Below are 26,077 nucleotides of genomic sequence, written 5' to 3' on the forward strand. Positions count from 1 at the left end.
TCCCCTGACCCAATTAGCCGGATTCCAGGTCGGATAACCGAAATGTCAGAGAAAAGACGAGGAATTCGCCCCGCCCTTTGATACACTGGCTGGAAATGAATTTTGATTAAAATTGCGCCACGTTTTGGGAAGGATGTGTACCTTCTTACAGCAACGAAGAATTTCAGAATTAATAGATATTTTAAACTTATAACGAGAAATTTCCAAATTTCCAAATTTTAATCTCCATTTTCCGGGAACTGTGTCAACTACGCTGTCCTGGAAGCAACGAAACGCTTTCGTTTCTTTCCCAACAAACGGGACAAAAGCTACGGTTCGTCGAGCGTACCGCGTTTCAAACTCCAATTGCGAACAGACAGAGGGAGGATGAGGAGCGTCTAGTGGTTGTAAACGGCGGTATTCGCGTGGAAATCGACTTAAAATGAGCCCGCAGGGCCGAGATTTCGGTTGTGCACTCGTGTTACAACACGCCACGTATGGCGCAAGGCTCGTTTCGCTCGTTTAACTTTCGACACGAGGCCTACGAAAGTTCGTTGAGTGTCGTTTAATGAGTACCACGTAACACGGTGTCGCTTTCCCCCGAAACACAGCTGAATACGGGAAACACGAGGGAGAAAATAGGTCCGAGGGTTGGTCAACGAGTGGAAGATTATTTTTGTTTGGATAGACCTTTTTCTTTTATTGGATGATGTATCTTTTCGTGGGGAACGAGTCGTTGCGTAAAAAAGCCTCTGGGAAGGGAAATTGAAAGTTTGCGAGGGAGTTAGGTTGAAATATCGATGGTTATACGCCATATGGAGGGTAAGAGGCTACGTCTGACCATGAATGGAAACGACTACTTGCGCTGGCTTTGCCTTTGGCTTAGCTTCTCTCAGTTCAATACTGTTTGCAGTATTTTTACTTTATTTTCTCTGTATTATTCGACATCTATATTCCGCTGTACCGTCCGTATTACATTTTTTAACATTTACAGAAATCATATGAATCAGAAAACGTGCTCGAATCACGAATTCAATGATCAATAAAGGGATTAATCTCACCCTCACAAAAGTCTGTAAAATCACAACCGAAAGGATAGATCTCGTAAAGGTAGCACGAAACAAACTCATTCAGCTTAACGAGCTGAAATTTTACTGCTTCATTACGAGGCGAGCCAATACGTGGTCCGCTCGTATCCCTCCGTTATCTAATCCTCCGTTTATTTTCCCGTTGAACCAGCAGGAAAAGATCTCCGACCTGGCTTTAAATCATCCAGGATAATTTCACCGCTAATCTTTACAACGCCAGTAAAACAACAATTCACAGCGGAAGTACGGCACGGTTGACGGGTCGAATTAATAACACGAGAAGCCTGTTCTCATTCTGCCGAGATATACAAGGAAATACTTAATGTCCTTTCGCGTACGGCACCGCGCGACGCGTGTCCGCGCATCCTCGAGAGGACACCCGGAACTGCAATAACGCGATGCGAGGAACGTGCACGGGGACAGAGAGGGAATCTAAGCTTCGTCGATGATGTATCGCCGCTGGGATTACCAGTACGTAACACAGGGCTCGGGTTAAAGGGCCCCACTTTACTCTCGCCATTCGAATACGTATCCACGAACGTGCGCTGGCATATGTACCCTCTAATTATTATTAATCTCGCATGCTGCACATTATTTTACCTACCGATCCTGGCATTCGAAATATTCTTACAGTACTTTGTTTAGAAGTTTAATTATCGTTTAAGATTTATTTTGGGTGGTTTATTATCCCTCGGACGGCAGACCATGGAGAGAGTCCTAATTTTAATGTGACTTCGTGTTTCATATTATTTTCGTTTAAGATTTATATATTTAACTTTAGGTATGTATGCGTTTTGCAAGTTTGGGTTTCGATCGACCCAGATTCCGCTGTTCAAGGGTTAAAGGAAATTTCGCGTTCAAGTTGGAAATTTCTAGGGTAGTTCTAAATTTTTAACGATGGCTCGTATATTAGAATTTTCCTGGAACTTTTCAAAGCGGAAATTTTATATTTCTTTCTCTATAAATCATACTATATGAATTCAGATCGTTGCACCCTTCTCGTTGTAAGATTTCAATAGAACTTTACGATTCGCGTTACATTTTTGAACAATTTTTTGCAAAGTTTCAGAAAAGTAAGATAACGCGGGCGTTCATAAAAATCGATCCAACTTCAATACTTTTCGATCTAGATTTATCGTTCCTCCTCGCGGAACGATCGACGATAATATAAATGTAAAGTGGATCGAAGATTATCGAACAAGCGTGGAGAAACTGCATCAGAAATTCAAACTGAAATCCCCTGATAACCTAGTTTTCCACTGCGCGTGGACTTTTCCTATTTTCCATGTATCCTAGTGTATATCTCTATACAGACTGATCCATATGACGAAGAATATCGATTTTATCGAAAATATCGACCAACTTACTACACTCGTGTTATCATTTGCAATTTTATTATTTCTTCAAGCAAACTCTTTGAAATTAACTTAGAAAATTTTAATTTATATCTTAGTGGAAGTTTTGAACGAAGTCCTTTAAAAAATATTAAAAAGTCAGTAAATTTCTCAAAATTTCCTCAAGAATTAATAACATTTTATATTTAACATTGAAATTCTCTGTACGTTCAATTTCGATTGCACAGAGTTTTCATAATATCCTTATTTCGATGAAACCACACGGTCGGCGGGCCGATTTCATGAATCGTCTAGTAAACGCTAGCAATTCCGCTGGTATCGCGTTTCGGGGGATGGCGAACGCGAAACGAGGGTCAACCAGTTTCTTGGCGAGCGTCCGATTTTGCGCAACCCCCTAAAACTAACGATAACGAGTGACATACGAGTGGCTTTTTTTCCCCTCTCCGTTATCTCTCCAACAATTTCACCCTCTATCTCCCCATGCTCTCTGTCTCATTTTATTCCTTCAAAACGCGTCATCTAGAAGATACCTCTGCCGATAATATTTCTCTTAATCCCTTCAGCCGCGTTATGATATTTCGAAAAGAACGAAAAGCTGCTGCTTCTTTTCGGTTTTTTTGTTTGCACATTCAACGAACGTCTATACGATACACTGTACGCTTCTCGCGTTTTATGACTACGTTCTTTTTTGGCTCTGTGCACCCTTTAACTCCGCCCATCCTGTCCACCCCCCCACCCCCCTGCACCTCTTTTTGTTTCTCTTTGAAAACTCTTTATAGGACTTCAAGCTATGCACCTTTTTACTCTCTGAAAACTCTGTTCCCTTTTCTGTGACGCTCTTTACTACGCGTACCACTCTGATTCTAAAGCTCCTCGTGTTTCTTTCGATGACCTAAAATTCCTTCCACTCAGCCGATCCTGTATGCGTGCACCCCATTTCGCGTACCTTTCCAAGTTTCTGATACAAGGCCAAAACAGTACCCGTTTCTATCGTGCTCTCAACGTACATACTTTCCATTGTTATAAAATATCAGAGTAGTGGAAAAATCAGTGAAGGGAACAACAACGATGAGAGGGAATTGGTAATGAAAATTCGGTTCGGATTAATTGCGAGAGCGAACGGCAGGGGTGGAAATGAACGATACTCCGTTTAAGTGTATTTTAATTAATCCGGGCGTAATGAAGCGGGCCACGAGCCGCGGCAGCTTCCTCGACATATTTTTAGGCGAGCAGCCGGTCGGTGTAATGTAATCGGGCGAAACTCAAGGCGCCGTTTAATTAGCCTCCGGCGATAATAAAGCACCGTATAATGCCTTTCCATTCGTACACGGTAATCGGCCGCGGAAATCTGCCTCCAGCTTACTGCGGATTAACCGAGCGAAAATGTTTCGTATTAACCGAGGATTTTAGTGCTTCTAAGAGTTCTGAATGACTGTATTGGTAGAGTGTTTTTCGAAGAATAAGCGGCAGGCCAAGATACAAGTTTTTGACTATTTGGAAATTTGTTTGCTCGATAATATGGGAAAGAAAGACAATCGAAAACATTCCCCTTCAATCTCTTCCTTTATTTCACTCAGCAATGAAATCACTTCGCTACAAAGAGAAAGCAATCAACCGCCTCATCGCAGTGGATTCTCGACCAAACAAAAATCGAACAACCTCTCTCCTTCGACCCTTTCTCAAACTCCCTTTCCCATTACCCAACGTTTCCGATGGAAAATCCAGCTGTAACCTCGCCGCAAAAACCCTCAAACGAAACACACCTGAACACTTTAACTTCGTTCTCCATTTCTTTTACTAAAGACGAAAACAAGGAATAGTTTGAAATTTGGAAAATATTTGAAATCGTAACTCGGAATTATAGTGTCGATTATGTATTTATCGACAAAAGCATACATGAATTCATTACGAAATTATGATTTCTATTAATAGCAACATCGACCCCAGAGATTAGTAATGAACAATTAATACGACAAATAAATACTGGAATATTGAAGTAGTTTTCAAACTACAATGTACTCTTCAAAAATAAATTTCAATTTCTCTTATCGTTTTATGATAAAAATAAAACGAAATTGCGTCTTGAAAATTCAGCAAAGAATTCAAGCCGATTTTATTCTCCGAAGACTTTTCCTTTATCCCAGGAAAATTCCTGTTTTCTTCAAAAAATTCAGAAACGGAAGGAAATCTTTGACGCGTCGTCGAATCCTGCCACGAATATCGCGCAAGTCTCGTCGATATTTCAGTTCTCTAAACAAGCGAAAAAGAGGAAGAGAGAGAGAGAGAGAAAAAAGACGACGAGCTTTGTTCGTTCGACGACGCCAGTCCGTTATTGTTCCCCGTGGAATTCATTAGAGAAATCCAATTTACAATAGCACGATCGACGAGCAGACCAAGCAGCCATATACACGAGGGGCGTTAATTAGTCCGTAGGCGCCTTGTTTGCCCGTCGTGATTTACCGGCTGTTCGTCCAACGACTCGGTTCGTTCTCATATTATTTAATAAACGATCCACGTCCCGGATATTCCCCGCCACTTCCGGGCTGGATAATCCCGTGGAACAGGTCGACCGTTGAACGGTTTATGGATGTTGCCTGGTAAACGTTACGTTCCTTGTTGCTACGCTGATTAGCAGTTCGTATAAATTCTATCCCGCGTTATCAAGGATCATTTTCGCGACGATTATCATAAAATCTCGACGGCACGATTTTATCAACTCTATTTTGTTGATTCGCGACAACGAGTATCTACGAGAGATTCGTTGCTAATTACAAGAGTGAGTTAGAGCGCGTACGCTCGAGCATGGTGTAATCCAGATCGACCGACTAATAAAGCACGGTATGCTAGAAATTTAGTAGACATCGTGCTGCGGTGTAATCCCGCCCCGATTGGCTTGTAGAGTTGCCTACAATGAAGCCAAAATTACGATGAAATTTCTCGACTAATCGTGGCTGATAACCGCGGTGGGATAAGTGTAATAAAATTTACAATTATTATATTTATCACCAGACATAAATAATTTAGAAAGACAATCCAGTCCCATTGGAAAGTCGAACAAACCGCGTGCACTGTGTATACAATGTAACATACAACGTCAAATGCAGGGCTGTCAGAAACAATGACAACTCGCAATAACGCGTGATTCCAAGGTAAACTAAATTCATTTCAAACAGATTACCATTCAGCGTCGTAATTTCAAGCCACTTTGAAAAATTCAATCCTTCGCCTGTCAGAACGTTCCGTTTCAAAAGCGGCTTTCGAGCCGCGTGAACTGTGCGCTCGTTTCGAAACGGGGAGGAAATGTAGTTTCTATGAAAGTGAGGGTTACGCTTCGCGAAGTTGAACAGTTTCTCCGCAGCGATTCGTACGTTTACGAACGGTGTACCGAGCAAGGTGAACAAATTCAGCCTGTCGCGATTAATCGTTCCGTGGATCGATCGGATGGAAAAGAGGGTGAAATACCGGAGGGGGCGGGGACGGGGTATTGTCGCTCCGTGTCCAGCCTGCAACCCCCGGCCGGTTATTCGAAATCCGATTTTCAGGCTTTGCTCGGACAAAGTCGTCGGATCGTTACGCGTTCGTCAATTGCCGCTCGTTAGAGGCCCGTTCGATTGCCGTCGATATTAACTGATTATTCGCGCGGACCGTTTTCACACACGTAGCCGCTTTTGTTTCGCGCCACGTCAGGCAGTCTAGCCGGTCTGAAGCGAAATTTTCGAATGAACACAAAGGGCCACGACGATTGCTCGGACGCGATTTTGCGGCGACGAGGCTAAATGGATCATCGATTCGGTGATTAAGAAAATTGAAATAAACAAAGGTCTACTCGAAACCCTGGAAAACCGACGGCGAAGGGATTAATTAGAAAAATGAAGAGGGTATAATTTCTTCGTTGCGTACAAACGGTGGATGAGTAGGTTAAAAGGGTTATCGAGTGAAGAGGGATGAATGGGGGAGGAAAAAAACAGGGCAATTTCGTCGATTCACTTACAGCTAGCTCGACCGATCGACTGATTAAACGGACTTGGAAGTTAATCGCCTTTCGATCGATCCTTCTCTAATTTTCATTCACTCCGTTCGCGAGGGGCGGCCGGTGTTTCGCATGCACGATTTTTCATTTCCAGAACGGACACGAATACGATTTCGAGCCAGCGATCTGTGATGCGTGTATGCGTCCTGATTACGAGATTTATTTGACGATCGACTAAAAACGGGACACCGTTCGGTGTACACACACCCATACACGTACCCTGGCAACAATAATTACTCGACGCTGTAGTTTGCACTCTCAGCGCTAGCCCCCTGTACGTCCGTCAGTCCGTTACCCTTTTGCTCCCGTTCAGCAATCGCATTACGCTTGAAATTAATCTCGAGCATCCGCAAAAGCGATCCACTTCGCGCTAGTAATCGCTCGTCGACAAACAAACGCGATAAACTCGCGTAATCCAGCGCGATAAACTCCGCTTGACAATCTGAAAAGCTGCGTTGCGCACGATATTACAGGACAATTCCTGATCTCGCATTTCTATCGTTTTATTTATCGATCAGCAGTATTTATAAATGGTTATAAAGATAATGGTTGATTTCGTTTATTCGTTCGTTTAATCGTATCTCGCGGCAACGACGGATATTGCTTGATTATTGCTCGGGATCTTCAAACACACGCTGCCTAGAGATCTCTAGGCAGACAGATATTCGAACACCCCGCGGGACAGTTGTCGAGGAGGACGAGGGGGCGAGAGGGTACAGCATAGCAGCAATCAGGTACGTTAATGCCAATCAATTATGTGTTGGGAACATCGTGCACCCCTCGTTCTCCCACCAGCTGGCTACCTTCGTTTAGGAATCTGTTGGGTTTATCGATACGCACTCTGCTGGGTATATTAGTTATCGATCTATCCCAGTGAATCCTGAGTCGATAGGCTAGATTGGGGCTCGCTGGGCGACTATCAACACTGCGGTGATCGGTCATTTTACCTCCTACATTTACACTAAGGATACATTTAGTGCTCTGAATTTTCTTAACAATTAAATCAAATGTTTTCAACAATTTCAATCCTATCGTCTTAATTAACCGTTTAGACGCAACGATTTTATCCAAGCGTATTTTCCTCAACAAGACGTGCATCAATTAATTAACGTTAATTTCCAACAAGTTGTTAGCTATTTCACGCTCCAGCCTGTGTGTAATTCAATTACCCTTAACAACACGAATTTACAACGCCCTTAAACCCTAAGTATTCGCCCAGAAAATCGGTACCAAGAACGATTACATACCAGGTACAACGTGTAATCACATTATCGCGAGCGTTTTATCAATCTCTGTCAAACACCTCGAACCCTTCCATCCCGGCGAGCTACACTGCAACATAATCAACCGTCTATCGATTACAACCCACCAATTTCACCCGCCTAGTGGCAACAAAAATCCAGCCTACTCGTTAACATAATTCCGACAGACGTCTTTACGAAATAATTTACCCCGACGATCAATCTTCTTATCGTTGCACGGCTAATTCCAGCCTGTGTCTGTTATGTATTCGAAGAAACGTCGACCCTTGTCTGAAAGGGATTGCAACGAAAAGGTACGATGTTAATTGCAAGCGCGAATGCGAGGAATATAAGTAAAATAAAAGAGGATTCCCGATCGGTTTATTCCCTCCGTTGTAGTCGCGTTAAGACAGAGGCTACAAATCAGCAAGATTTGTCCTCGAACGGGCTCGAAATGCGACGAAAGCCTGTAATTAACGATCCTCGATCGTTCCGGATAATTAAGCCGCAAGTTCGCGACAATTAGTCTGGCAACGTACAGACTTGCCTCTTCGCGTGTACCAATTACCATTCAGGAATCCCCTCGACATCAGCGAAAGTTCGCAACAGAGTGGAAAGGAACATTCGACCCCTTTCTAGCCGATCTGAAAGTTCTATTATCCGTCAGACACGCGTCTTCGCCTTTCGGAATATATTCGAGGAACGACGCCAGTTAAGAACCGTTCTCGCGTCTCGAAACGCTTCCGCTCGCGTTTTCAGGATTCTCGTAAATTGCCGGTACGCTCATGTGGGCTGGCTGTCGAGAGGACCCCGTCACTTCTCCATCAGAGCGAAACTACTCGCGAAAGAGCAGTCTCAGCCTATCAGATTCTCGAATGCGAAGAAAACGCTCGAATAGCAGATGCTCGCTTTCCATTCCGTTCCCCCCTATTCTACCCGTTCATGCCTCTCCGCTCTTTTCAATATCGCTCCGTCTACTTTCCTCCGATTTTCTTCATTGCACTCTCGTCCTAAGGATTTCTTACCTACAACTCCAACTCCCCTACTTCTTTACTAGCCCCCGTTTTATTTTCCATCCTTCAATCACGTCCGCATTCCCCTTTCTTTTTTTTTTCTTAGATTAGCTCCATCTTTGTATTTCTGCTTTTATCTCGAGTTCGTTATTCTCTGTACCTCTGTTCTTCATTTGCCTCATTATTTCCTACCTGTCTCCTTCTTGTTCAATTCTTTCGACTTTTCTAATACACGAAAGTTTGGAAGATCGAAAGTTCGAGTATCGTTCCACTTACCTGAAGACAGTGTCTCCTGGCGAGCCAGCCGATGTGTTGTAGCTGCGGCGGATCTGGAAGTGCGGAAGCTAATCGCAACGCCTTCAAGGTGAGAGCTGCCAGAGCCGAGTGAAGAGCGTTGAACCAGACGTTCGCTTCGGCGTTGTCAGCGGCCCTCAACCAACATTCGTGCACCCCATCCGGTGAATGCAGTTCCAGGATTCGTCCCTCTGAAACAAATCAAAGCAAAAATGTTAGAAAAAAGAACGAAGAAAATTCAAAGGGAAAATTATCGAAAGACGACCGTGTAAAAAGTAACGAAGAAGAAAGTAGAGGAGTCTTATTAGCTCCTTTCAATCATCTAATTTTCCAGCAAGGTTCACGCAAGAAAACGCAAAGGAACGACAAGTTTGGCAGACTCGTTCCGCGTCTGAAGCAACCCCTTGAAGAAGCACGAATCCCTTTCAACGAAGTCGAGCTCATCCTCCCCCGTAGCCTCTTGTAATATCCCTTTTCGAGGCAGACGGCTAGCCAGCAGGGGGCTATCAGGTTTCGGACTTAATAGTTTTCGCATCACGAGCCGGGCAACATTATAAAGGCGTCATATAACTTCGTGAGTGGATGACAACTCAATTTCAACTTCGGCCTGACGTTCCTCGCGTGCATCCCACGAACCTGACTCGCTAATTTCTAAGCGAGGGTATCGTAAGTACGCGATGAAAGCGTAACTTATCTAAAAATGAATCCAACTTAATAATTCACGGTTGCTTAACGAAACATCTCGAAGCTCGAAACGATCAATTTTTATAAAATCGTTTTGATAATTAAAATTATCAACGATCTAAGAAAAGAAACTAGTTGAAGTCTTAAAGAACGTTCAACGACCCTTCGCTCTGTCAATGTTCTCAGTCAAATTCCTGGCGCGATTAAGGGCAACGGGACAACATCGTCGAAATATTTTCCACGCGTTCATCTCTGCTTCGCAAACACCAACTTTCCTTCCCAGAGAAAGAGAGAGAGAGAGAGAGAACAGCGTCGGGTTAACTGACGCTCCCTTTCGCTAGCCCCCTTTGGCTCTCGCTGCAACAACACCCCTCGATCCCCCGAGGGCTGGTAACGTTCGTTATCGCTTAAAAGTGTGGAAGAGAAACGAACGTGGAAGTGGATACTTTGTATAAGAGACGGCGGACGTTTGTTACCGCTGCTTTCGCTGCCTGTCTTCTGCTTCGCCGTTTCAAACCAACCCCGAACCCTCCCCTAAAGAGGAAACCGGATACGGCACGGTGTTTAGACGATCTCGACGCGGCCGCATTTAGCATATGGTTTCGGTATCGCGTGCTTTTAACTCCGTTCGTATACACAAACCTCTCTGAAACGTTATCTACCGTGTTTTATTCTTTGTTTTTGTTTATATAAAACAAAACCCTTTTTGGGCTTGGGTTTGAGATCCGATACGAGGGAAGCCGATGGAGAGAAATATTTTTCTGACGATTGAATTTTATTGAAATAATTTTTATTTACCGTTTTGCGATCTTTCCAATTTTATCTCCGATAAAGACCAATCCCCGGAAGATGGGTTAACGATTCATCGGTAAATTGTCGTTTCAAAGCATCGGTAGTATACCGGATGGAGAAAACCCTCGGGAATCTTAGAGTTGGAAATACGAGAGCTCGTTAAAGCGAAGCTGGGCTCATCGTCTCGAAGACGATCCGGCCGCGTTCGTCAAACGGGCCTCGTTTAATTGCTCGCGACGGACGCATCGTCGAGACATAGAGTTCGTTTAATTAGCGAAATAACCAACGGCGTCGTTAACTCGGCTACCATCCGCCTATCCATACGTCAGCTTTTCAACGTGACCCGGTAATCTCGCTTCCGGTGTTGTGTATCCGCGCGTAATTTGCCTGCCTTTGATCAGCCATCCGTTCTAGCCAGCAAAACCGACCACCACCACCGACGCCGTCATCCTAGATCCTTTGTTTCTGACCGATAAGGTTAGTAAATTAGAGGGTTGACGGCAGAAAAAAAAAGTCTAGAACGATAGATCCTCCGCCACCTTGAAACACTCTTCCCCTCCGAGTTTCCCGGGATTTTTCTCTTCCCGGTTTCGAGACGGTAAAAAGATTTACGACGACCCTTTTCTACCGACCAACGACTTTAATTCAAATTTCCTGTTGCTGCTTCCCTTTATTCTCTCCCACCGACACATCCCCTCTATCCGATTTTCAACCCTTGTACGTTTCCGTGCTTCCGTTTCCCGCGAGATAAGAGCCCGTGTGTCGCGTTTTATTCAAGAAAGAGGGCGGTTTTAGGGTGGAGGACAGGAAAGGGGTGGAGCTTAGAGGGTGGTTATCGATCGTAAATCGATCAATGCGTTGGTACAACAAATTTAGAGAATTTGAGTTTCAAATTTTTCCACTGTCTTTGGGCGGAATTGATTTCTTACTGAATTAGATCTTCACCCTTATTTTTAAAAAGGATCTTATTTTGCCTCCTTCGTTTCTCTCAGAAATATAATTCTTTTTCTTCAAACAATTCCTTTAATTTCACGTCCATTTACCTCCGGTCTTCTTTCTTGATTCTCCCTCAACGTTCTTACTTGTACATCCCTTTCTTGAATTCCTCTTTGCTTCTTCTCAAGAACCGCTCGCTCCTCTCGGCCGTATCTTCAACTTTAATGACAGTCTGGTCGTCCACGAGACGCGTCGTTAAACGTGACTCCATCCGCGCATTTCACCAGCTTCTTTTCTCTTTATCCGACCGGCATTCGACGCTGCAGAATGGCAGCGCGTTTGGTTTCGTGTTTCTCCGGCAGCCAGCTACACCCAGCGTCTGACCAATCGCCAGTGTCTTCTACTTCGCGAAGAAAACCACGTAACCGAGCACCTTTGTTGCCTCGCGACAAACCAGACGATAAGCTTGAGAAATCGACACTCGGCTCTTTCACTATTTCCTCGTCGCTTTCGACTCTCTCGTCTTCACTTTACGACCTACGTTTTAGTACAACGTTTCTACTTGAAATACAGATTCATTTTTCACCCCCTTTATTGAAGTATTTGTTCGGTAAAGTTTGGTTTCTTTCATTCCCTGCAATTTGGATAATTATTTCTCGCGAGAAGAGCTTCTGACAAATAAATCTTCCGGATTCTAATTTCAATAACAAAAAGCAATGCCACTGTTTAAAGTTGAATAAATTCGAAGATGGAAAAGAAAACAATTCACTCGTTCCGAATAAAAGCAACACGGTTATCCAGATAACGGGATATCTATACCCCGGTTATAATTCCGCCATAAATTTCGCGGACGCTTAATTTCGAGCCTCTCTCCTTTGGCGGAAACGCGAAATTCGTTCGGGGGCCACTCAACCGGCTCGACCGGATCCGAATTTCCGCGCAAACGGTGCGGAAAAGCGGTCGACAGAAAAATTTTGCCCGGCGTGTCGAGCAGATTTCGAGAGGGCCAACTTTTTAATTCGCCGTTTCCCCCTCACGCGAATTCGCGAAAACGTTTCTACCATCATCCAGAGGAAACTTGCCACGAGTGTCCTCTCGGTTATGCCGAAATTTTCGTTCAAACTGTTCGAAATTCCGCCTTCCCGCAGGTTCATTTTTCGACGAGTATGCTCTTTGCATTTCGCGGTCGAACAGTTTCCAAAGTGTATTAAACGAATGTACGCACAGAGGATCCTAAACTTTTTCTATCATTCCATTTCACGTTTCTCTTTCATTCATTTTCATAAATTTAAGAGAGTAATGAATCACTGCGTACAAAACGGCTGTCTCGTCGTTGTCATTCACCGCTGTCATTCTTTTCCTTGAAATAATAGAATGGATGGGTTTCTGTGGCAATGAGAACCGACACGTCTAAGCTCGAGAAGAGGAAGAAAGCTTTTTCGGTAAATCCCCGTTATCCTCTTCTCTCTTTGTCTTCTTTGCTTTTTTTTTTTTTTTTTAATCCGTTAAAAGGATGAGCCGAGGGCGAAGAACGAAATCGATTTCTAGCGGCGAGTTACGGATGCTAGTTCTGGCAAATCTGAGAATTGAATTCCTTGAATTCCTTCGAATGTTCATTGCCTAAGTTTTCGAAGCAAACTTATTTCGGTGGCCTTCTGTTTGCATAAGTACAGAGCGTCAAAATTTGGATGAAATTAAACGATATTTAATTATCGTACGTCTGGCTGATCATCCCTATAACTGTCTAGAATTTCCACGTGGTTGTTTTTTCTCCTTTCCATATTTTCTATGGATTCTTTTGTTAAACGGACAGTATTGAATTTCATAGAAAATTGTTCAGCGACGTACCGTCGTTTCTTTTTATTGGACAATAAAAAAGCTGTACTAGTCGACAGGCCAATAAAGAATATTCAACTGAATGGATTACGGACAAAGCTATTTCACGATTGTCGATGCTCGATTATTATTATTTGTATTTGTTTTATTTGTTTTACTTTTTTTTTTTTTTTTAAATAGCCGCTTCCCTATTCTATTTATCTTTGCGCGTACACGGCGTGTATTGACCATTCAGGACAGCTTTGTCCATGGCAATATTGCATTCAGAAAGCAAAGCGCTTTGCGGATAATAATTTTATCGACGTTCTATCGATAAAAGATATTAAAGTGTCGTTATCATTTGTTTCACTTCGATAAATGCTCAACGATATAATGCATGTGTATTAATGATACATGGAAATAATTGTACTACAAATACACTGTTCAAACTGGGTGAAAATAAAAATCAAAAAAGAAACAAATTCAAAGTTTTATGATATTAATTTTTTCCCAACAGAGACAGAGGAAATCCCTAGATTCGCCGCTACTTTATTTCAACCCCCAATGGTATCATTCCCTTTTACGACGGGAGGGGGAAAAAACGAAGCAGAAGCAGGAGCAACATAGGAACCATGAGATTCTGTAATTCGTTTCGACGAAGAGGAAATTGTGGGATCTCTGATACCACAAATGTGCATCCCGGCTCCTCCACTTTTAAGGGTTCGCCAACCCTCGACACTGGCTAGTAAGCAAAGATCATGGTATGACCAATTCGCCATATTATAACAGGGGACGATGAAATTTTAGAAGCTTTACATTATCGTCCCACGGCGAAATGTCACTTTAATTAATGCCACTGGGAAACGCAATAAAGATGAGATTATTACTGTACAACATGATACGGTAATAATTGTATTTACGGCGTATCGTTGGTAAAATAGAAACGTTATACGCAACATTTACAGTATGCTGGAAATAACTTATTCGAAACTGAATCGTGGAAAGGAATAATCGAAACACGCGTTAAAAGCATTTCATACGAGACATCGTAACTTTCAACCGTTTCTCTCGTCGGTGTTCGTTCGTTTTAAAAGCAGCCAGACGTCGGCGAGAAAGGGTAGGAAAAAGAGGTTCATGAGGCATTTGTGAAGATAATCTGACAATCCTCGGTAAAGGCAGGTATTGCAGGCGCGCGCAGGTGCAACACGCTACGTGCGAGGGTGCAGTTCGTTTCAACCCGGTTGCTGCTCGTATTCAACACGCTGCCCCGACCTTTCGAAATATCGCAGGCAATTTAGCTCGGTGAAATGAATTGTTGAAACTAGCCCAATTCACGTTGACCATTGTCACGCTGTTTCGTTGCTCGCGGGAACGTGTTAATCGTCTCTTTACCGGCAACTCGACGAGCAAATAATTTCATCCTAGCCACTGAGCCAGCAAAATAGTAGAAAAAGATACCGAGTGCTCTATAAACTATTCAAACTCGAATTTATTAACTATGTCAATGAACGCGATCCTATTTATTTTCATCTCGAATATTTCTCATTTATACTATTGAAAAATATTGAAAAATATAATTAAGTACCATGTTTTTGATTAACAGAAAAACCAATAAAATCTGCGATAATTAGTATTTCTTTGATGCTATATTTTTATCCCTCTAGACTGTCGAAACTTATGCGTAGTCCGGATAAATAGACGCGTTTGCAAGTGTTCGCGGGAAAGTAGAAGAGATTGAAGATGAGAGAGGAGTAACGTCGCAGAAATCCGTCCTTCTACCTAAGCTACTTACTGCCAGCGTTCCGTAAGCTGACTATAGAGTGGCGACCAACGTTGGTCGGTCGGTCCAGCTAAGAGGTAAACTTGGCATCTCCAATTCAAATAAGATTTGCGAACGGTAACGGGCGGTCTCAGTGTTGAAACCCTTGGCTGGGCAATGGCGTGAGAGAACAGCGCGTAATCTAGCCGACCGCAGGAATCTCCGGTGTAATCGATCCTTGAGAGGCTTGTATTCTTTGATAACGTCTCCCATACCCGTTCAATTTCGTTCCATCTCTGTTACCAGGATTTTAGCGACGCTCGCCGGCACCACGATCGATGAGAATGTTTCTTCGGTACACAGAGGGTCTTCGAGATCGATGCCACCGAGCTGGATCTGATTTTCCCACCAACTCTCGGCGAAGGGGTCTCGAATTTGGAAGGGAAATTAGTCCCCGTTTGTGTACATCGAGGTGGCGGGATATAAATTGCAAGGGACGCTTTCCACTCTACCTTACCCTGTGTACCTTTTGCTGCTCCATCTTGTCTGTCGCTGTTTTCGAAGCAATCGAAAACTTCAATTTAGTCGAAATTAGAAAACTGATTTTCCTTCGAGACATTTTGCTACGTGTAAAAATCGTGGCCACTTTACGCTTGCGCTTGATAAAATTACAGAGAAACGCAATATACTCTGTTTACAAGCGGAAAAGCTTCTAATAACTTTAACTGCAAGATGCGGAGCTTGCAAATTGATAGCCTGAGAATTGTTCCACCTCCTCGTTGTTTTTCAGACGAATCGCAGAGGAGGATTTTCACGATAAAACTAGAACCGAGTGTAGAGTAGAAAACACCATTGGTATTTCACTTCAACGGTCCAATTCCCGTTTAACTGTCGCCGCGAGACGAAACGTATTCCCGCGTGCGAGTTGTCGCGAGTACGAGCGTCTGATTAGCGAACGCGGGTGTGGCTCGACGACGATATTGTTTGGCCCGTTAACCTCTTGAAAATTCCCTTCCTGCTGCTTTCCTTTACCTAACCTAACCCGCTCGTACCCTCGACGAGTCGACGAGGGACCGATACCCAGTCGGGTATATTCGAAAGAATGAGGGAAACGGGACGAGTTTCTCGCGTGGTTTATTACCGGCTCGCAAAATAAGCTATCGAGCGGATGAAAAGAGATATGAAACACGCTACCGAGGCATTAGACCGATAAAACGCGATGGAACGTGCATCATCGTTCCAAAGATGGATCATCAAATTCTAAAGACACGACCCCTGTTCGATTTGCTCGCCAATCGAACGTATCTCGACCGAACCTGTCCCCCGAAGGAATTCGAAGAGGTTGCGACAAAAGGGGATGAAACATGGACGAAAATGTCTGTGATAAAAACTAACCCATTTTTGTCGTACGTAATCTTTTGAATTATACCCTTCGTCTATTATTTTTCGGACACGAATGGTTTTCTCGACGATGACTTTCGATTTGAAATAATTTGGGAGTATTTCAGAACAGACTGTTTAGAAATTTAGGATCCGCCAGACGAAGGGTAATGCGATTAAGTAAAAGGAAATTGGATTAAGGATTCGGAGATTTAATTTTGGGTTTTCGATATTGGAACGGAAGCATGCATTATTGAATGCTTTGAAAATGTCACTAACGAAAAATTTGATCAAAATATTTGCTATTTTTAGAAAGAAAATCAATTCCCGTCAATCATTCTTGACGTCAGTGTTGATTAAATAACTAACGAACCTGCGCGGGGGTTGATAGAGTTGATGCAAGTGGAACAAGTCAACGCTTTGTCAGACCCGGTAGATTTACATCGATTGGAGTGTCTATACAAAAAGTGGTTGCATAATGAATTGATAGGGGTTAATTAGGATTAAAATACCGATACTTTTTGTCCAAGAAACTTAGTATTGAAAGGGTTTGACTAAACTATAGAATAGTTCGTCAAAGAACAACACGAGACTTAACAAGGTTCCAATAGCGAACAATCCGTTGAAACATCGAACTCTAATTGTAACATCGAAGACGGTCGACACTCGAACAGACGGCTATAATGTTCCACGAATGTGACGGGAAACGCAACGAGGCGGACCGTCTATGTACCGTTGCTAATACAGACGATCGTTTCGCATATTGATCTTCGCCTTTGGTGGCAAACTTCGACGTTAAATCTATGCTTTCCAGCCCGAGTTAGATCCACCGTCGCAGATACCACGGAATGTATAATCCTCGCGAGTCCTTCGTTTCGCATACCAATTGTACGAATCGAGTCGAATTTCGTGAAACAGAAATTCCGTATGTTCTATCGATCCCATTTAATTGAGCTGTAACGAGTTTCGCAACAACTGCAAACCATTTCGCGGTGATCAGATCATCGAACGTTCTGGTCGCAACAATTGCTGCTTGGTAATTCATTAAATTCTCTATTTAGCCGGATATCTCCGCCTTCGTGCGGTGTAATATCTGGTACCGAAACAACCCTTATAATAGTCAACCATGGTACACAGCATTCTCGGTTTTAATACCAATTCGGAATTCAAAATGTAGAAATATCAATTAGTAACTGAATCCATTTGTTAATTGATAGCAAGTAAAATTGGTTGTTGCACAGTTGGTCTATGACAATACCTTCCTACGGTACCAATAGAATTAGAATAATTGGAACAGTTCTATGGGATTATACTGGGTAGTAATCACGGTGAAAATCACAGTAATTTGTGAGCCTATTATCATCGATATTGTTCGATTATGCAAGAAACATCCCACTATTATCGTGCTTATCCTTTTATCAGCAGAACTTCGAGCTAGAACTGATAAATATTACCAAACAAAATATTACCTCTGACTCGTTAAGAAATATAAAGTAATTTTGATCACGCGTGGTTCTCTTATCCGAGAAAATTAATAATTTTGATTCTATTAAAAATTTGACGCGTCATTAACAGGTAAATAGAACAGATTGTTAGTTGAAAAAGTGATAGAAATTCGTTCGATTTTTAGACGATTGTTCCTTGAAACTTTTGTAGTTTCAAGCATAAAAGGTTGGAAACTTTTGAATGAAAATAATACTCGTGTGTTTTGATTTCTATTACAGCTAGAATATTACGTGCTCTCTTTATCCAGCCCTTTTGTCGCTTTATCGTTAATGTCAAAGTTCTCTGTTCCGCGAGGCCCACTTTCGAATCGTTTTCGCTCGTCAAACGAATAGGCAACGTGAAAATTCCATTGAAAGAGCGAGAGCTATTAATATAGCCCTTTCTCGCTACGTTTCTAACCGAGAATGATATCGTTGTCCCGATGTGTCACGGTTGAAAAGCGAAAAGTAGAATGAGGACACGAAGGTCGGACAGAATTAAAGCAGCCGCTATGTCGAAGTGAAATAAGTTCGTGCCTGGTCAGACACAGGCTCGCTTTTCAACAGACTAGTGGAATTGGATCGTGTATTATCAAACCAAGTCGAGATACGTTACACCCTCTTCGTTTATTATTAATTACACAAGTAATTAGTTATCTTGGATCGTGAAAATGATTTAAAAATTCATTTGCACGGTAAGGGTTGATTTTTTAATCTAAATTTTGGAAAAATTTATTCTCTGCTTTGCGAATTTTGCTTTTTAACACTGTACAGAGATAACGAATGACACGATACGCATTGGCAACAGGTATTTTGAAACACAATATCACGGACACTCGTCCACGATCAGAGAGCAGGGATTCGATTAGTATACACATGAATGTATAGCGTGTTCCTCGATGGATACGTATTTGTTTCATATGCCAGTATTTTCCGATTGAACGGATTTCACTTAATTACGCCCATCGAAATTGCCTCGGCGATATTTGAGCTTTCCTATCACTCTCTCTGTCGCTCGTTTACACCCCGCCACCGATAAGCTATATTTGACAATATCAATTTGTTTCCACATTACACGCTCTTTGATATAATTTTCAATTTTCCCTTCCGGCATCAACCCTCCCTCCCCTCCCCCCCCATTTTCATTTCGATTCGAACCGTGCCGCGATCGATTTAATATCCACCACCGGTTTATTTGTTGTTTATTGGACACTAATAAATTGATTTGATCTATCGTGTACCGCTTGAATATGAGTTTCAAATTACCGTTTAAATGTTAACGTCGAAGTGTGTTAAATTCGATGGTAGTATTTGCATTCTGCAAACTATTTTAATGCGAGATATAAATTACCAAACGGAGGTTATATTAAAAACGGAATGAATATTTTAATTCACGAGTTAAAAGATAGAGGATATAAAAGAATCATTGCCTCTTTATTTGTATTAACTGCAAAGATTGAAACTCTATTCCCCGTGTTTTTCTTCAGTTTTGTACAGGAGGGAGCAGCAGCTGTGCCTCGGTCGTATTTACAGGCCTTCAAACGGAATTGAAGCGGAATAAGAGCGAAAGGCTGTTTGCCCAGGCAGCTGGAGTCATTGTATTCGAGGTGAGTCGCAAACGGACAGGGCTGTCTCGTTGGCAAACATTTGTCTCGCGTTGTTGAAGAGAGTTTCCGTGCGACGAAAACGAGCGAAAAGGCCAGAAGCGTAAACGAGCAACTGCATTTCCAACCTGTTTATAAGCATACTGTGCTATTCTATCCCCGTCGAATCGAAAATAGAACACACACATACACAGCAAGTTAATAGAACGTCGGATAATTCAGTTTCATTCGTTTAACTGAATTTGTTTTATCCACTACACGTATATAGAATTCATTAATTTTGAAGTCGGTACAATAACTTATATTTCAATCGTATCAAATGAACGTATAAAATATCGTCAAACGAAATGCAGAAATTTGATTTTGTTTTATTTAATTCTGCAGAGAACTAATAGGCTATTTCGAACAGCTAATTTAATTGATTCTTGTCTAACTATATGTGGAATATATTAATTTCTTCATTGCGAATTAATTATTTATTCATAGTGGTTTTAAACTTGGAAAAGTAACTTGATGCTACGGCCAACATTTCCAAAACTTCGAAACTTGAAAGTTTAAGTAGTGATGCTTAATTTTCAAATTAACTCACACCTAATTGAAATGAAATATCTAGAAACTTGCATCTACCGTATCCGATAAGTTATCCGATCGGTCGACTTAAACTCTGGCCGTTCCACTTAACGAATCGTTACCCGGCTCACGGGCAACAAAGTTGCCGGGAATTCGAGGTCCGTACCTTCGACATTTTTACAACTTATAAAGAATAATCTATGCGTACGAGCAAAATCCTCGATTTATCGTGGCTCTTGCACCGTTTCCCATCGAATTATTCAGCGGATAGGTATAGGCTCGATTTATCGGCACACGTAGAAACAGCCACGGCGAACTTGCCTCGTAAATTGTCAACTTTTCAATAAGCACTCGCAGCCGTCGCCTTCGGCCTCCCTTCTTCCCCGATTCGAAGGATGAACACGGCGAATACGATTACACGAATATCTTTGTCCTTCGAGATCTATATTTCAATTAGCAGTTTCTCAAGCGTTCCAATCTTAACCACCCTTTAAATATTGCACTCTACGCTCTCCAAAACGTTTCAGAAGAAACTTTAAAAGAATATTAAAAAGTATTAATGAAAATGTTATGAAGTCCTTTGAACTGCTTAGAAAGATATCTAAAATAAAATGAAAAAATACGGAATAAAAGGCATCCGTGTACAACCAGACGACCTGGTTTAATGAAATCGCGTAATATCGAGCAAACACGTGCGGGTTTAACCGCCCGGCAGTCTAGGAACTACCTTTACCATGGAATACGAGATCAACGCCGATTCACCTTTTTATTCGCGTTTTTCGCCCGTTGGTAATTGGCCCGTAACGAGGAACAGAGAAAAATAAGAAATCACAGCCAGGTTCCCGGCAAACATTTGCCCGCGATTCAAAGGGGAGGCCCGCCGACTGATGTAACGCATCGTAAAGAAGTCTCGAACCACTTGGAATGCCCATTTTCACGCAATTTAACGGCTCACGCAACGAACGCGACGGGAAAGAAAACGCTAGATTTCGCAGTGGAAATATTTGCCGGCGAGAAGATAAACCTCTGCAACGTTAAACGAGTCCATTTCCATGCCGGAAAATCGCGTGTACACGTGAGAATATTACGTTCATAAAGTTTCCTTCAACCGAGAAATAAGGGTGAAAAAAAAAAGTGGGTCTTACGTTCTCTACCTACCACTTTTCACTTGGTAACACCAGCTTCATATACTTCCTCTCCCCGTGGGAATTGTTCCATTAAATTCGTGGAATTTCGAAATCCATAAATTCCCTTTGTCATTAAGACCCAGTGGTCGCTGGGGCGGCGAGCGAAACTCGGAGGAACAGTGAAAAGTAGAAACGAAAAGTGGAGGAACTCGGCGTACGCGCGGACAGGTTAATAAAAGTTTCGTCGGAGTGTCTTGGATAGGTCAGTTCCATGCTGAATCGTGTCCACTGCAGCGTGTAATTTGATATTCAACGCGTGAGACCCGGAAACGTTCGAAAACTGCAGAAGTAAGGGCGATTTTGCAAGGAGACCGTGTCGCGCAAGTAGAATAGGTCAGTGGTTCGTCAGCCTGCAAGGGAAATCTTACTCTTGATACAATAAATTATGCATTAAGTTCGCTTAATCTTCGCATAATTTTATATCGAACACACCGAATAGTCATGGTTTAAATAAAAAGTGTCTATCCGTGGTAAATGATAGGGAAAAGCAGTCTGATCAGTTAACGTAGCTCAGCTCCGACTTTCTTTTCCACTTTCGTCGCCGTCGCGTCGCAAGAACAATTACCGATTCCCTGGGTGATATCGGTCGACGGGAAGGATAGCTATCGGCGATTAACGAAATTTACTCGACTGAAGAAGCTTAAATCGAGCGAAAGAAATGGAGTTTTCTAATAGGGGGACCGGGAGATAAGATTCGCCCGTGCCTCTTCCGACTCGTCGAGTTTACTTTGTACACAGCCGTTGCACGCGACTCTCGCCGTTGCACGAATTCCAAATAATCAACGATGAAATCGCGCTTGAATTATTCAGCTCTATAGCTAGACGGTTTTTGATACGCGTACCAGACTATGTAATCGTTCGTTTTTCCTCTTAGAAAAGCCTGTTGCGGCTTCTTTGGTACAAGCTTCTTATCGATATTTTTCTTTCCCGCTGGAAAATTTGTTTTCAAAACGGTAATCTCCAAGCAGGAACAATTAAAGTTGTAAAAGAAACTGTAGACAGGTTGGTTCGTTTTCAAATTAGATTCTCCGTCGCGAAATGGCGAATAGAATCTCTCGAGACGGTTGCACGAGACACGGTTCTTCTCCGCTTTCCACTTTCCGCTGAAATTCTCGGAAAATTCAAGCAACCGTTCCCGTGAAAATCCTTGTCATCCATTTTCCTTGCTTTCGATTCCGCGCAGACGAGAAACCGTGACAACACGGCAGCATTAGCGCGGCTCGTGTACACACGTCGCGAAACCTGTTCCACCTAAAACCACCCTAAAACCACCCGATGCAGCGAGCTTCCGTTGAACGTGACAAATGCAACCGTGTTCCTCGATGCTCTTCGTAATTGAACAAATGAGTCAAAGAAAGGGGAGACGTTCAACGTTCGCATTCAGAGTCACGTTACATACTAGAGAAATTACTATCGCTAAATCGTTACTATTAGGAAATTGTACAATATTATTCAGTTAATTTCTCCAACTCGACGCTTTGCACAGCTAACAGAAACTGTCATAACTCTCACAATAATTACGACTCTCTGTTGTAACCTAATATCAAATACTATAGGATTAAATGGCTTCATCTGTATCATAAGCTCGGTTTCCAGTTGCGACAGACGATTGACAAGAGAAGCGGAAATGCAACTGGAGAAATGTTTCAAAAACAGTATAGAACGAAACGATAGAAGTTGACGTTGACGTAACGGAAATTAAAGGCACGCGTGCGTGTAAAGAATCTTGCAATTCGAATGGAATAATCGACCCTTCAAAGAAAAGGGTGGAAAGGCAATTTCACGTGATAAGATGAAAACAGATGATTTAAAATAAAATGTTTAAATATTAAGTATACGATCGTGATATAATAGAATTCCATCGAGAAGTAAACTAACGATAAACCAAGAAGAAAAAAAGGACAAGGCACGCGATCCTTCATAAAATCCAATGTATCGGAAATTTTTCTGGAATTCCAGCGGCGAATAAACAGCGCCAGTTCTACGAGGGAAATCGATCATCCCTTATTTTCCCAAAGCTCCGTGTACCTTTCTCCATCCTCTCTTTAAAAACTTTCTCCTCCCCTGTTATTTCGATCGAGCCCGTTCGATGAGATTTCAACAATCTCGAATATGCGTCCGGAACGGTTCGAATAGTTGGCCGAGCGTCGCGACTGCAATCGAAACACGAAAGTGTTTTCGACTGCAGTTGAACGATCCCAAAAATTCCCTCCATTTGCCGTTCGCCACCCGCATCCAACTTTCGATGTCGTCCACCGATTGTTCGTCTCTATTAACTCTCCACTGGGACAATATTGTACTTGTCAACTGGAAATCCTGGACCATTGTCAACTTCGTTGTTTGCCCGACGGGACGAGAACGAAAATGAAACCATCGTCTACGAACTCTCTCGTATTTTTGTTATTCAATCTTCGCGATACGGATATCGTGCGATATTAACAACGTTGAGGAATTAATTTCAAACGGCAATAACCATCTCTCGAACTCTAAAATTCAGAGATCGCATTTGAATTTCATCTCCCATACGCGAACGACGTACGATGATCAGAAACTTAGAAGCTTTTAGTCGATTGAAAGTCGAGCACAAGTGTCCAAGAGTTTTGTGTTTTACAACCGTACCGTGTCGTAAACTTTAAAACACCGAGTCACCGAAAAATTCACGAGCAGGCACCCATTTCTATCGACAAAAATCGTCTGATAAGAGATTCCGAATAATTCGTAGGATATTTCGAAATAAAGTTTCAACGGGGGAGGAAGAAAAAGAAGCTTTTCATATTCAATTACAAATCTCAACGGCTAAGGAATTATATATTAAATGAGCGGGATAATAGATCCCCTTCTGGTGGTTTCCGGTTCGAAAAACCAACCGCTTGCCAAACTCTTGAAAAGTCTAATCTCGAGCTTTATTTCAACGATCGTCCTCTTGGTCCGCAAACCTCGTTTAGTTAATCCCGATGGCGCCGTTCCGTAAAACTCGCCTTTGCCAGAAGGCAATAGCGTAAAATTAATTACTCCGTTCCCGGTGCTCGTCCCTATCCTCCAAAAGACACGACCTCGACGTCGTCCGACGTCGTCTTCATCGTTATCCCTGTCCCCGTGAAAGATTTCAAGATCCCTCGTTCGAACCGTCGATAAACCCTTATTGTCTTATTAAGCCCGATTAATTGGAAGATCTTCAACCGAGACTTTATCGGCTCGGTTCATCTCACGGCTCGTATCGAAATGGCGTCGCGTCAGCGTCTCTCCGACGTAAAGAGTTAATGAAACTTGAAGAGGAAAGTCACCTTCGATCGTTATTCGCGAACCTTCAGAGAACGAATCAATATTCCTTTCCACTATTTCACGAATTTGTTAAAAGATAAGTTTATTTAATTTGAATTTTCAACGATCAAGTTTACGCTCTTCGATTCCTGGACAAAATAATTCGAACGAACGAGTTATCATCGCGAAGATCGAATGATATCCGGCCACAAACCCAGCAGACAGTGCACACACGGCGCAAAAGCATAGCGCTAATCTTCCCCAAAGCAAACACGACGGACGGTAGGGAATTTATGCGAGCAATTCCATCGAACGATCACGCGTTACCTTTCAAGACCGATAACAACGCGTTTCGCCGACAGCTTCAATGACGACGACACCGGTGCCGCGTTCTAACAACGATCTAATCGCTCCGTTATCCAAACACCGGCCGCCGATCACGTAATCCTTTCGCGGAATACCGTTGTCACGAGTCCGGTTGACGTGTTCGAGCTGATACTTTTTATGTACGAGATCGATTTCCTCGTTGTTTGGCCAGACAAAAAGCGAATAAAGACGTCTTAACACGTTCGTTGCCATTTTTCATCGCCGACATCGTGCCGTGTAAACGAGTTGACTCTTTCTAAGATAGAGATGCAATAAATTCGAATAGAGTTGAAAGTTCGGAATTTCATCGAAAGTTAAGGGAAACTTAATTCTTATCGATCGATGCGATGAATAAATTCGAATATGCAAGTACCTCTTTACATTTCGCAACAAAACAAATGCGAAAGTTCTAATTAAATCCTCGCACCTTTTCGTCGCATTTACCGTATATAGCCGAGCCATAAATAATTAATGCGATCCCTCTTTCGCTTACGATACAATAAACTTGGCTACTCGAAGACGCTATCGATTGATCGTACGAAAGAGTGATCCCTCTTTTTACTCGCGAAATTCGAGTTTGATATAATAAAACGCGAACAAATCGCGGGGTGAACTCACACGTAGAGGGAGTGACGTATTAAACGCGTCCCTTATTTGTATGGGGTGGCTCGATGAAAGGGGACGAAAATGGAGCGAAAACGAGTGAAAAATAGTAGGTGAATAAAGGGGAAGGATTTGCCTATGGACAAATAGGCTGCCGGTCGAAAAGCTACAGGGGTTGAAACGACAGGCAGAATTAAACGAGAGAAAGAGTACGACGGGCTAGAATTAGGGGATGGACAATCGAGTAGAGCAGACGAAACGGGATAGAAACAAAGAAGAAGAGAAACAGTGAGCAGGGAGACAAGAGAAAAAGAAGGGTGGGAAACGGGAGCGAATGGCGAACAGGGGCGGGATGGAAAACAGCAAAAATTTGCATCACAATCGCGGATAGAAATAATTACGCGAGAAACGCGCGCGCGAAAGGGGTGGAGGAATACGGACGCGGATGCAAATGCAGACGGTGGTGAGGGATGCTGGGAGGGGTGTAAACCAAGCTGGAGGGAGGAGAAGAGTCTGGAAGCGGCGGAAACACGGCTAGAAATGCAGATACACTCCAGGACAAAATGATCGTACACTAGTCGAATTGTTTCTATCTTTTTAAAAATAAATTTTGAATATTTTTTGATAAAAAAAGAA

General features: G+C 42.6%; 1 protein-coding gene across 4 annotated transcripts in view; it reads right to left on the bottom strand.

The window, feature by feature from the left end:
* Syn1 (Syntrophin-like 1) overlaps positions 1-26,077 on the bottom strand; it is a 216,103-nt gene that overhangs the window by 27,506 nt on the left and 162,520 nt on the right. For all 4 annotated transcript variants that reach the window (XR_004582099.2, XM_076690162.1, XM_034330004.2 and 1 more), the window contains exon 4: positions 8,983-9,191. Coding sequence is in view for 3 of the 4 variants with exons in the window: in XM_076690162.1 (XP_076546277.1) it covers positions 8,983-9,191 (209 nt within the window). In the remaining variant the exon portion in view is untranslated. The remainder of the gene's footprint in view (positions 1-8,982; positions 9,192-26,077) is intronic.

The sequence above is a fragment of the Osmia lignaria genome, chromosome 2 (assembly GCF_051020975.1).
Source record: "Osmia lignaria lignaria isolate PbOS001 chromosome 2, iyOsmLign1, whole genome shotgun sequence".
Taxonomy (NCBI): Eukaryota; Metazoa; Arthropoda; class Insecta; order Hymenoptera; family Megachilidae; genus Osmia; species Osmia lignaria.